A 12,808-nucleotide genomic window follows, 5' to 3' on the forward strand; every position below is an offset into this window, starting at 1 on the left:
TCTTCATAGTAGCCCTCCTCTGCATATGTGACCTAGATACAGGAAACCAAGGGGTGTCTTCCTCGTCCTTGCCTCCTTCCCCTTTACCCCACCTGAGTGCCAGAGTGGGCCCTCTGGAGCTGGCTAATGCGTTGGCAGCATGCGTCCTGTCTGCCAGGCTGACCAGCAAACACCGCCAGTGGGCCGCACAGCAGCTGGTGCAGGCTTTGGCCGCCACAGGAAGAGACACTCCTAATCGGCCCCAAACATACAGCGACCTGGCTGGCGACTTGCGCAAAAGTCCTCTCAAGAGGCTGGAAGGACATTACAACAAGGTGAGGCACTCACAATGTCATCTGCATTATAACTTCCCCCCCCCCCCTTTAGGGGGAGATAGGAGGTCAACAGTAGATGTAACATAGAAGTGGTGTAAATCATCTAAAAGCTGGGAACCTGCTGAGATGCTGCTCAGCACTATGTGTCAAGTTGTTGTCATAAATCAGAAATAAACATGATTAATGAATTCATTGCTTAGAATAAATTGTGAAAGTGTCTTGAAAGTGGTAGCAAGACATCGTACCAATGGATTCCTTAGGTTTTCTAGTTTCATATGATATCTGTATCTTCACTCTAGCCCTAAAACTGAACCTACTAGAACCTCTGAAAGACATTAAAGTCAGTCGGGATAGCCTGTGGGGGTTAAGTTCCAGTGAAATGAAAGTTAGAGCTTATTGGTGTAGAGCTTAATGGTGTACCATTTTAAAAAAGGGATTTAAATCAAATCCTTTGCATTTGAAGCATTTCCATTATTTCTGTTCTGTTCAGGTGACCAGCTGTTCCTGGAACAGTGACCAGAGTTTGCTAGCTACATGCTCTCAGGACAAGGTGGTGCAATTGTGGAGCATGAGCCAGAACACTGTGGAGCTACAGACCACCTTCTCCTGCATTACCAGGTTCTGTCTGCTTGTTTCACTTGTGTTTTGTCCAGTTTCATGCTAATTTTAAAAGAATATCCATTCATATTTATACAGGTGAATTTAAGGTCACGTTACGAACTGACATTTATGTGTGTTGGGTACTTAAACTTGATATTGCTGTTGGCTATCATGCCTGCTGTGCTGTAGCTTATAATAACTGTTTTGAAATGTAAGTAGGGATGCACCGATCCGACTTTTTCAGTCCCGATACCGACAGCAATAGCTGGGCTTCGGGTATCGGCCAATACCGAGTACCGATCCGATACCAGTGTTTAATTAATAAGCTGTATGCCTCACTGTGTGGAAGTGACTGGGATCATTCTTTAATGTATAAGGCAACATCAGGCTTGATTTAAACATTGCTTTCCTAACTTTTCCTTCCTCTGACTCTCTCTGTCTCTCCAGTAAGACGGACAGATCGAGCAGTGAGAGGGCCGGTAGATGTCATCACATGTCTCCTGTATACTGGAGTACAGGGGGAAACTTTTTGGCCGCCCCAGAGAACAAACTCATCAACATCATGAACATCAGGGGTAAGTTTTGTGTCTTTACTGGTGCAGCGTCTTTCTAATTCCATCGCTAGTATCAAGGCGGTTTCCTGCTTGGGTTTGTAATGAAACCGTTTTCAGTTGCTTTCGATTATAACTTGAAATGTTGCGGCATAACTACTTACTAAGCATTGTAATATATTCCTAATAACAATTTGAATGTTTCTGTTACATCACAGGATCTCACTGTCATGTGGAGGCTCAGTTGTCTCGGGTCACAGCGCTCTGCTGGGCTCAGACCTTCAGCTTGTGGGTTCTGGACCAGCCGGCGGCCTGTAAGAACAGACCAGCTGAGAGCCTGCTGGTGGGACGGCTGGACGGTTCCCTCTGCTGGCTGCAGGTCACAATGCAGCAGATAGAGCTGCATGTAAAGAGCACCGAACTCACCCATTGCCACAGGAAAGAGGGTGAGGAGACCATTACACACACACACACTGTTACGGTTAAAATCATGGCTTCTTACTCTCACAGAATGAAACGAGAAGATTGATGCCACTCTCATGTCTATATGGTAAATATAAAGCTAAAGCCAGAGGATGATTAGCTTACCTTATCATACAGTCTTGAGGTCAAGGTAAAAAGAAAATCAACCTACCAGCACCTCCCAAACTCACTAACTAACATGTGATATTTTGTTTAATAATATGTACACAAATAGAAATGTAAAAACAACAAGTTGCAGGTTTACAGGGAATTACATGCTGGAACTATTTCTTGGTTGGACACAGTGTGACTTCCTGGAGTTTTTTCTTTTAGGTTTGTTTGGACAGAGCCAGGCTAGCTGATTCCCTCTACCTTCAGTCTGTCTCTTTTCAGTATGCTAAGCTAAGATAACTACCTACTTGCTGTAGCTTAACAGCGTACTAGTGTACAGACAGGGCTGCTAAATTTTCAATTTAGTTTGGAGTCAGATTCGGTGTCTGTGAAGTCAAGGCATTTTATGAGTAGGCCTTCTGTGACATTACCCACCGCAGGGGTCAACTGTTTGGCACGCTCCCGACACACTTGGCAAGGCGCACGTGACAAGGCGCACTTGGCAAGGTGCACTTGACTGCGATCTGGCCGCACCGCTGGTTTCACAAGCCCGCGGTGTCCTCTTGTGCGCACAGAACAGCAATTGACATCGACTTGTGGAGGTAAAGAGATCAAGACAAGCACTCTGTGCAGAGAAAGTAGCTACTGACAGGATGGACATCTGAAACATCATCAAGCATCATTGATAATGATGGTTGAATAAAACACCATACAGTGAGTGTTAATCAGCCCGTTGTTCTTTTTCAGTTTTGCCATCTGGACCGAGTCAGCAGCAGCTCGATTCAGGTTTAAATACCCTTGATCATATGTTATCAGTTATTTGTTTTTCTCTGCGTGAGAAAATGGACGTGTGGCGTATGAAAAGTGTCATTTGGGTGAGTCTCACGGTCAGTGTGTGAGAGTTGGCAGCCCTGCGTACAGACATGAGAGTGGTATTGATCTTCTCATCTAACTCTCAGCTAGAAAGCAACCAAGTGTATGTTTTCAAAATGTTAAATTGTTCTTCTCCTCTGATCTCTCCTAGCTCCCCAGTGTGTCGCCTGGCACAGTGAGGACAAACCTTTTGCAGTGGGCTACCCCAATGGAAAGATCCTTCTGGCCACAACTGAGATCTATGAGAATGAGCAGCCGGCAGTGCTGTCTGTCTTCCAGGTTTGTCTGAAAAAATGCACTCCAGAGCACAACAAAAAAATACAAGTAATTGTATGTACTTCACACCCATAAGTGACTTTGTTGTTTGCACATTGTGACATGAGATGTACCCTTCACTCTACAGGACAGTGTGAGTTCTCTAAAATGGGACCCGACAGGACACTTGCTGCTCTGTTTGGGGAGGTCCGAGGTCGTGAAGATACTGGGGCGCTCTGGGGGCACCTGGATGACCCTCCACTCCCTTGTTCACACCAGCACCGCTAACATCGCCGAATGGTGCCCGCTCGCTGGCAGAGCACCTGATCCCAGGCTCATGGTGGCTGCGTGAGTTTACAGAACTTATTCTTCTTTGTTGAATGTTCTGCCTCTTTCTTAAAACTGGTAACAATGCTACAGTACAAAGAAATGAAAAGAATTAGGGAAAATCTATATTATCTTCTCTTTTAATTCTCTCCATGTTTCTGTAGAGGTTGTCAGAATGGCTCTGTGCATGTCTGGACTCTGCCACAGGGGGGCACTTTTGTATCTTTGCCCAACATGTTGAACAGCTCCCAGGGCCAGGATAAAAGCACTGAAGTCAAGGTCAGTTTGAATCTGCTGTTGGAGCTCCTTTTTGCAGCCCTGGTTCTATCAGGATTTTATATTCCTTTAGTTTGATTTTGACTGATGGTGTTTGTGACAGTGGCCTCTGATTTTTTTTTAGTGCATGTAATCATCCAGTTCTGTTTCTTTTTACAGCAGGAGATTGCAAAGAGTGTGTTTGTACTTCATGGCCACATCACAGCAGTGAAGTCCCTTTCATTTTGCTCCAGTGGAATGGCTCTGGTCTCTGGAGGGATAGGGGGACTGCTTAACATCTGGTCCTTACAGGTCAGAAAACAGAGCAAAGACCGCTCACTTAAAGAGGACCTATTATGCTTATTTTCAGGTGCATACTTGTATTTGTATTGTATGTACTTGAAAAGCCCAGTCTGCTCTGATTGGTCCGCTGGCCCACTCTTGTGATTGGTCAACCGAACCAACTCTTCAGACTCCGCTCCAGCTCCACTCTAACTAGCTTTGTTTGAGGGCGTGCCAAACTAGCCGCTAGGCAGGTATTATGCAAATGTGTTACTTGGTGACATCACCACGTTATGGAAGAAAAGGCGGGATTTCAAGCGAGGCGTTTCTGTGGGGGAGAGTAACTCCCATAGAAATAGAATATAGGAGTAGAGCGTGCATTCCTATTCAAATCAATGTAGCAGGATGGTTAGAGCGTCTGACATTTTATATGTACCGTTGCCATAGCAATAGTTGTAGCGGGCACACTTCCACTTCCACATAGTCGACTTGCGGCAAGTCGTGGACTCACTGAGGTGAGGTTTTGGAGTAACGACGAAATTAGCAGTGCACTAGTAACATTACGAGGCACATAGAAAATAGAAAAAGCCACTAGGTAGGTATTATGCAAATATGTTACTTGATGACATCACTAGGTTATGGAAGAAAAGGCTTCAAGCAAGATGTTTCAGGCGTGGATTTGGGCGTTGTAACTTTGCAGACCTTTTACATGCACAAAAAGCTATATAACACACTAAAGGAAATGGAAAAAGCACAATAGGTCCCCTTTAACAATCAACATTAGCGGACAATTAAACCATTATTGTGTATTATTCTAATATAAATCTGTCAAGGTCTCATTTCAGAGTTTTAATCCTCCTGCTTCTCTGTGCATCTTGCAGGATGGTTCAGTCTTGCAGACTGCTACAGGTTTGGGTTCAGTCGTCAGTACTACTTGGATACCAAACTTGGGTGTAGCTGCCTGCTTTGGGCGGTCGAAGGTAATTTGGATCACTCATATCTTCAATTTCCAAGACTTGTTTACAGTTTTTATGCTAATCGAAGATGGCTTTAACTTCATATATAGCATACAGACATGAGTGGTATCAATCTTCTCATCTAACCTTTGACAAGAAAGCAAATAAGCATATTTCCCAAAATGTTGAACTACTCCTTTAGGGAAGTTAGAATATCACATTTTTGCAGATGCAACATTTTCTCTTGCCTGTGTTGCTTTACAGTTCTGTTCCATCGTTGTTTTTTTTCCAGGATGTTTTGTTGATCTGCTGCACCCCTGACTGGATGAGTCAGAATCACGTGCTAGCTTCCTGTCGTATGGTCCTCAGGAGCCAGAACATCCTGGGTCTAAATCGGGCGCCCTGTTTGGCCGTCTTCCTGGAGAGGCTGCCCTTGCTGTTGCAGGAGCAGTACAGCTATGAGCGGGTCATTACTTAAACTATGCTTTAAGTTGTTGTTTGTGTTGTTTTGTGGGCCTCAGCTGAGACATGCTTTTGTTTCTCAATGCAGACACATGTGGCAGCCGGTGAGCAGCTGGTCCACAGTGCCTTCCTGCAGAGCCTGGCTTCACTGACTGTTGGCTTGTCCTTAGAGAAACACCTCTGCCGTTATCCTCGCCCTCCACACCACACCAGTCCTGATGCCCACTCTTGCCCGTCAGAGTGGAGCTGGCTCGCCACTTACGCCACTACTGTCCGCAGCGCTGAGGCCATCGCCAGCGGTACCGCCTTCCCAGAATCCTTCAAGCTTCCAGAGTTTCAAGAGGTGGATGTCACTGCTGAAATCACCAAGGCACTAGTGAGTGGTGACAATCACTTTTGTGTAGGAAATTGTTCAGGAATCTGAATCGATTGCAATATACACAAGTTTCCCCAATGTAGACATCCAGTGAGACACTTCTCTGTCTTCTAGGACAACAGTAAGTGGAGCTTCAGGATGGATGAACAGCTGATGTCATGGGCCACCACCAGACCAGAGGTAACAGCTCAGTCATCTTGAAACAGTACACACAGACCTGTTTTTGTATAATAAAAATTAACAATAATCCCTCCAAAATACAACATTAGTTTTTGCTGTAATAATTTCTTTTTCACCCGCTGTGTTTCTTAGGACTGGCAACTAGGGGGGAAGAGCGAGGTGTACTTGTGGGGGAACGGACGTTACGGACAGTTGGCAGGAATGGGAACCAACCTCATGATGCCTACTCTCGCACCCTCTCTTTTACAGACACAACAGGTAGCACCTTTTTTCACTCAGGACACAGACTTTGCCCTTTGATTTCTACTGTTTCTCTAATTTTTTTCTCCCCTTTGTGGGTGTTTTCATTGTCTTTCAGGTTGTGTGTGGACAGAACTGTTCCTTCCTGGTCCAGTCCAACGGGACAGTACTGGCTGTAGGAGAAGGACAATACGGCCGACTGGGCCAGGGGAACTCTGATGATCTCTATATCCCCACTGTCATCTCTGCCTTTCAAGGTACAGCATTCATCCAGGACCTAAGAACTCAAGTCAGAGCTGTTCTGCTTTTAGATGTTGGGATGAATTTTCATTCTTCCCTCAAACAATGTTTTTATCCACAACAGAAAGGGGAAAAGTAATCATGTTTGTTGCAGAATTGCAATTTAACGTGGTAGCTTTTACTTAATTAGTTTACTTCTTACTCTCAGTTTTATAAGTTGAGCTTGACTGACTGTCTGATCTGTGGGCAGGGTATGTGGTGACTCAGCTGGTGACGTCCTGTGGATCCGATGGACACTCCATGGCCCTGAGTGAGACGGGGGAGGTGTTCAGTTGGGGAGATGGAGATTTCGGAAAACTGGGCCACGGCAACAGTGAAAGGCAGAGGAGACCCAAACAGATAGAGGCCTTACAAGGAGAAGAGGTCGTTCAGGTAGACATAAATCTGCTTTGAAGTCCTACGGGATGGGAACAAAAAGTTCCAAAAGAACTCAAATTTAAGTGTTAGACATAAACAAATCAGTTCAACCCTTCGTTTTCTGAAACTTTCATGTGGCTTTTCTTTCTTGTCCCAGCTTGCTTGTGGTTTCCGGCACTCAGCTGTGGTAACAGCAGACGGGAAACTGTTCACCTTCGGCAGTGGTGAATCTGGTCGTCTGGGTCAAAGGTCGACGTCCAACAAGATGCTGCCTGAAAGGGTGGCTGCCCTGGAGGGATATCACGTGGGACAGGTAAGAAAGGGACCGTTATAATTGAACTCAGGTGGTGATACAGTCTCCACAGTGAAATAAAAATAATAAAATGTAACACAACGACTCGGTTACCTTCCTCAGGTGTCATGTGGGCTCAACCACACACTAGTGCTATCCCTTGATGGGACGGTTGTGTGGGCATTTGGAGATGGTGATTATGGCAAATTGGGAACAGGTTCCTCTACAGCGAAATACTACCCTCAGGTAAGTTAACGGCGACAAAGGCTCAGATTCAGGACAAAACACAGGTTCACATTTATCTTATGTACCTGGTTAAGGGGAATACCAAAGTCATGCTTATTATTCCTATAGTACTTTTATATAATATAGATGAAATATTGTTTTTGGCTGTTCTTATTTTCAGAAAGTGGATCAGCTTTGCAACAAGGGAATTAAAAAGGTCAGCTGTGGAACTCAGTTCTCTGTGGCGTTGGCCTGTGATGGACATGTTTACACATTTGGACAAGGTACGTTTTATTGTGAAAACATTGTCGTTGTACTGTGTCTTCATTAAGGTTTCGATACACACACAGTGTTTCTTACTTATGTCATAACTATGCTGCAATCGGAAATTCTTAAATTGACCCTTTAAAAAAACGCAAACATATGAAGATTTAATCTAATTTGTATTTACAGCTAAAACGTGTGAAATAGTTTGTACTTATTGTGTTGCTCTCTGCCAAAGTGTCTTTGTGTTTTTGATGCTACGATTTAGTCACCTCAGGAAGTGAATGATCTCTTCAAATTCTTTCTAAATCAATTCACCACTTGAACAACAAACAATGAAAGCTGCATGCAGGAAAAATGTACAATTTTCTTAGTTTATTTTTAGAGCACACTTACTTAAATACTTGGCTTCCTTCTATTGATCTCTCAGAGCGTTTGATCGGCCTGCCGGACTCCATGCTGAAGAATAAGTCCTGCCCCCAGGTGGTGCCGTCTCTTGAGGGGCTGTTCATCGAAGACATCGCTGTGGGCTGTGAACATGTGCTCGCTCTGTCCTCCACTGGAGACGTCTATGCCTGGGGCTGCAACAGCGAGGGACAGGTATTCAGCACCCTCTATTCTAAAACTATACACTTTGACAGTCTGCTTTCATTTCACATCAGAAGCACTGTTGTTGTCTTATATGTGTGTGTGTGTGTGTTGCAGCTTGGCCTTGGACACGCCAACCCGGTGAAGGAGCCCACGCTCATCACAACCCTCCAGGGGAAAAACATCAGGCAGATCTCCGCTGGCCGCTGCCACAGCTCAGCATGGACCACCCCATCTACCTCCATGAAAAACTCAGGTACACGCTCAGTCTTACAGTACGCACAAATACTCTTTGTACCTTTGATCCATGAAAGGGAATACACTCAGGACTCCATTTGTCACCTTCATCTCCAGGTGGCTCTGGAAGAATCCAGCTAGGCCTTCCTCAGTCTGTTCCTCCCCAGTACAACACTCTGAAAGACTGCAGCCCTGATGTCATCAGCATGCGCCTCAGGGTACTCTACCACTTTTCTGATCTCATGTACAAGTCCTGGAGGCTGCTCAACCTGGACGCCAAGAACCCGGTAATCCTTGATCCCATTCTCTGCCCTTTTTAATATCTTACAGTTTTTCTCAATGCAGTCTTAACATTCTCTAAACTGTTTGATGGGACATCACAACTCTATTGGATGTTTGCAAAAGAGTCACTCACCCAAAACACTTCATTCATGTTTCAAAACCGAGTTATTGTGTCAGTAAGTTGGCCAATGCCACCAAAATAAAAAGTTGTTTTGTCATTGTGTGAGTCGCACTTGCAAAATGTTTAGGTGTTTTTTCACCATCAACCCTGGAAATGTTTCTTATATGCAAATCTCTGTTTTATTCTACTTTTTGTTGACACTGACTGCTTACTGTATGATACAAGAATGTCAGTTCTGTCTAGCTGAATGCTGTTGTGTATCCTGGATGTGTATCCTAGATCCCTGCTAATAACCACCTGCACCTGCTGCTTGTTAGTCTTCTCAGTCATTTTTCATTGTAATGCCTCATTCACTACCTCCTATTTCATTCCCTGTCCTGCACTCTATCCAGGTGTTTACGTCACGCTATAGTTCAGGGACGACCGCCATCATCCGGGGTGAACTCAGAGGTCTCCTGTCACCCAAGGTCAACACTCTGCCTCTAGTGCGCTCCATTGGCCGGACAATGACCCAGGGCAAAACGTACGGGCCACAGATCACTGTGAAACGCATTTCCACGAGGTAAGTATGACCATGATGTTCAGTCCGTTGGCAGAATCTGTATGTCTACAGGGTCAGCTGTTGGGAAAAACAGGAGGTGACCAAAATAACTGCTTGTTTGCAACTGACCCTGCTGCTATTTGCATTTCAGGACTTCTGTCTGCTCTTTATTCTGCAGTTTTGTTTTATATCCGATACTTATTTGTTCATCAAAACTTTGATTGACGTCCCCTCCCTTCCACTCCCACAGAGGGCGTTCGAGCAAGCCCATCTTCGTGCAGATCGCCAAGCAAGTGGTGGGCCTGAATCCCCTGGAGCTGCGGCTTCCATCGCGAGCCTGGAAGGTCAAGCTCGTCGGAGAGGGAGCCGACGATGCCGGAGGAGTGTTCGATGACACCATCACTGAGATGTGCCAGGTAGGATGGAAACCACGCAGAGAAAAGGTCGAAGAGCAACAGAGACAGCTTCAAAAGCAGCGTTGAATATTCTCTGCTGTTTGCAAATTGACAAATTATGCTGTGTTTTTTCACCAGGAGCTGCAGTCTGGTGTGGTGGATCTTCTGATTCATACTCCCAACAGCTTTGCAGATGTGGGCAGTAACACTGACAGGTGCACATTTTTATATTCCACCAACAGAAACAGTACCTTTTTTTTAAAAGCATAAAACATTAAATTTCCAAAAACAATCTTAACCTCTGGCGTTGGCTGTGTCACCCTCACAGGTTCCTGTTGAACCCAGCGGCACTCTCAGAGGATCACATGGTCCAGTTTCGCTTTCTGGGCATCCTCATGGCTGTGGCGATCCGCACCAAGAAACCTCTGGACTTGCATCTGGCTCCTTGGGTGTGGAAACAGCTCTGCTCGATGCCATTGGGAGAGCCTGACCTGGAGGAGGTGGACCTGCTCACCTACCGCACCCTCCAAGGCATCCTTCACCTGGAGAACAGTGGAATCACAGAGGATAATTTCCATGTGGTGAGATACTATGAAAATTGTTACTTATTGCAGAATTCACCTACTACCTATTTGATGCTATAAAAAGGGGGTGAGATGTCATGATTGACAGTCGTGAGTCTCTCTCGATGACAAGCTGCGGCCGTGCTTGGCTCGCGATTGGTTCGGGCGGGTGACCTCGAGTCTCTGGCTTCAAATGACCTTAGAAACCAGTGGGAGGAAGTGGAGACGCGTCGTCCATCTTTATATACAGTCTACGGTCCCAACAATTCACTTCCTTTTTCTATACTAACCTTCTTTTCACTCCTGTCACGTCTCCCTCTGAAGATGATCCCGCTGGACTCGTTTATGGCCCACAGTGCAGATGGAAGGCTGGTGCCTGTAGTTCCCGGAGGTCAAAACATCTCCCTGACCTTCACCAACCGCACTGAATATGTGGAGAGAGCTCTGGACTACAGGCTGCATGAAATGGATTCACAGGTTTGAAGGGGTTGAACTGTTGGAGAATGATTTTGAGTATATTTAGCAGACCTGTTAAAAGGGATAGTTCGGGTGTTTGGAAGTGGGGTTATTTTTCGCCACTTTATCTTGCCGTCAGACAGCACTTTCCTTTTCTTTTCCAACGGGGAACTGAATTGAAAGTGAAACTTATCTATACCCTCTTCAAAGCCAGCAGGCTCGGATAACAAAACGTTACGTTTCACTTTCAGTTCAGTTCGCCATCGGAAAATATTCTAAATATACACTTAAAGGGATATCACTAGGTGGCTGAAATACGGTTTTCTGCCGACCCGCACTATATTGCTTTGCTCAGGTATCGGTGCTCCTGTCTGTTTCTTGATACTGGGGGCACGCCAGCTGTCATCTATTGGCTGGTTTAAAAAAAATTACAAATTTCTTTGAACTAAATTTACCAACCCACATAGACCCACATATTATTGTACTCTCTACTGTATCTGAAACTCATCCATTTTAAACAGTCTGCCCACCAGTTTCCATTAGTGCTCACTAGACAGCCTGTGTGTTGCGCTGTTGTTGTTCCCTTTATCTCGTCCTCAGAAGTATCAAAGCTGACGTTGTTCTGTTGTGTCCAGGTGGCAGCAGTCAGAGAGGGCATGTCCACCATCATCCCCGTGCCCCTCCTCTCCCTGCTGACGGCACAGCAGCTGGAGCAGCTGGTCTGTGGCCTGCCAGAGGTCTCTGTAGAGATGCTGAAGAAGCTGGTGCGTTACCGTGACATCACCGAGAGCCACCAGCTCATTGGCTGGTTTTGGCAGAGCTTGGAGGAGTTCACCAATGAGGAGCGAGTGCTTTTCCTACGTTTCGTCTCTGGCCGGTCCAGGTTGCCTTCCAACCCAGCTGATATCATGCAGAAGTTCCAAATCATCAAGGTCGATAGGGTGAGGTCATCACGAATGAAATAACAAGCCTGTTCACAAGGACAAACATATTAATAGTACAAACAATAACCTTTTCCTCTAATCATTTCCTTTAGCCCGTCAACGGCCTCCCTACTGCACAGACCTGCTTCTTCCTGTTTCGCCTGCCCCCGTACACGAGCCAGGCCATCCTCACCGAGCGTCTGCGTTACTCCATCCACAACTGCCCCTCCATCGACATGGACAACTACATGCTGACCCACAACACCGACCCAGCGGACAGCTCCGACACCGAGGACTGAATCGGCCAGCTGTGGTCAACCTTGGTGATGAATGTATCTTCTCCCATGCCATGCACATTATGCACTGAACACAGATTTTTATTCGCCAAACCTGTAAGGTAGTGTACTGTTTATATGTTGGTTGACTTCAAGATATGTGTAGTTTTTGGTTTTCCAACTGTGCAAGGTGTTGTAATTATTGCAGTGCTTACTCTGAATAAAAACTACAGGGATACAGAATAAGATTTATAAAAAATATGTAGGTGAATAAAGCCACAATAAAGGAGTTAATGTGCCTGTTTGTTTGAAAATATGTAATAATTTAATGACCTGTCCCACACAGACAGTATTATTGTAAAATAAAAGAGTGTTTAAATAAGGAGTTTGGTGTATTGTTTTTTAAATCTCTGCATCCAATAAGAATTTTATTTTATGTTTTTATGAAAATATATACATCACGAGAAGTACAGACATTCAGATTATGAATTAAAGCTTAATAGGCAAAGATTTTTTGGCATCATTGGGCACAGAGGAACAGGATTTTTTTTTCAGATTACCTGTCTCATGCACTACTGTCAGGATATAGTGACATTTTATAAAAAATAACTTTTTTAAATCATATTTGCTCCCTTTCTACCCACTGCAGATTTAAGTGAATATTATCTTAAGTAAGTGAATGCAAAAGCTTGCTTGTCTTAGCAGTGGATAGGATTTCACATACTGCATATTGGGCATAGACCAA

The 12,808-nt window shown here is 44.9% G+C and overlaps 1 protein-coding gene across 2 annotated transcripts in view; it reads left to right on the top strand.

The window, feature by feature from the left end:
* The window catches only part of LOC141757885 (putative E3 ubiquitin-protein ligase HERC1), a 49,446-nt gene extending 37,001 nt beyond the window's left edge, over positions 1-12,445 (top strand). The window contains exons 53-80 of one of the 2 annotated variants that reach the window (XM_074618793.1): positions 37-314; positions 805-932; positions 1,362-1,489; positions 1,684-1,911; positions 3,063-3,190; positions 3,315-3,514; positions 3,658-3,772; positions 3,932-4,060; positions 4,912-5,010; positions 5,279-5,452; positions 5,537-5,824; positions 5,939-6,004; positions 6,137-6,262; positions 6,363-6,501; positions 6,735-6,916; positions 7,059-7,214; positions 7,317-7,439; positions 7,600-7,702; positions 8,113-8,282; positions 8,388-8,526; positions 8,625-8,794; positions 9,303-9,472; positions 9,702-9,867; positions 9,985-10,061; positions 10,175-10,427; positions 10,734-10,886; positions 11,501-11,806; positions 11,902-12,445. In XM_074618793.1, the coding sequence (XP_074474894.1) occupies positions 37-314; positions 805-932; positions 1,362-1,489; positions 1,684-1,911; positions 3,063-3,190; positions 3,315-3,514; positions 3,658-3,772; positions 3,932-4,060; positions 4,912-5,010; positions 5,279-5,452; positions 5,537-5,824; positions 5,939-6,004; positions 6,137-6,262; positions 6,363-6,501; positions 6,735-6,916; positions 7,059-7,214; positions 7,317-7,439; positions 7,600-7,702; positions 8,113-8,282; positions 8,388-8,526; positions 8,625-8,794; positions 9,303-9,472; positions 9,702-9,867; positions 9,985-10,061; positions 10,175-10,427; positions 10,734-10,886; positions 11,501-11,806; positions 11,902-12,087 (4,580 nt within the window). In that variant the 3' untranslated portion in view covers positions 12,088-12,445. Of the gene's footprint in view, positions 1-36; positions 315-804; positions 933-1,361; positions 1,490-1,683; positions 1,912-3,062; positions 3,191-3,314; positions 3,515-3,657; positions 3,773-3,928; positions 4,061-4,911; positions 5,011-5,278; positions 5,453-5,536; positions 5,825-5,938; positions 6,005-6,136; positions 6,263-6,362; positions 6,502-6,734; positions 6,917-7,058; positions 7,215-7,316; positions 7,440-7,599; positions 7,703-8,112; positions 8,283-8,387; positions 8,527-8,624; positions 8,795-9,302; positions 9,473-9,701; positions 9,868-9,984; positions 10,062-10,174; positions 10,428-10,733; positions 10,887-11,500; positions 11,807-11,901 lie in introns of both variants that reach the window. The other variant, XM_074618794.1, reaches the window with a different exon arrangement.
* The last annotated feature ends 363 nt before the right edge of the window (positions 12,446-12,808 follow it).

The sequence above is a fragment of the Sebastes fasciatus genome, chromosome 19, assembly GCF_043250625.1.
Source record: "Sebastes fasciatus isolate fSebFas1 chromosome 19, fSebFas1.pri, whole genome shotgun sequence".
NCBI lineage: Eukaryota > Metazoa > Chordata > Actinopteri > Perciformes > Sebastidae > Sebastes > Sebastes fasciatus.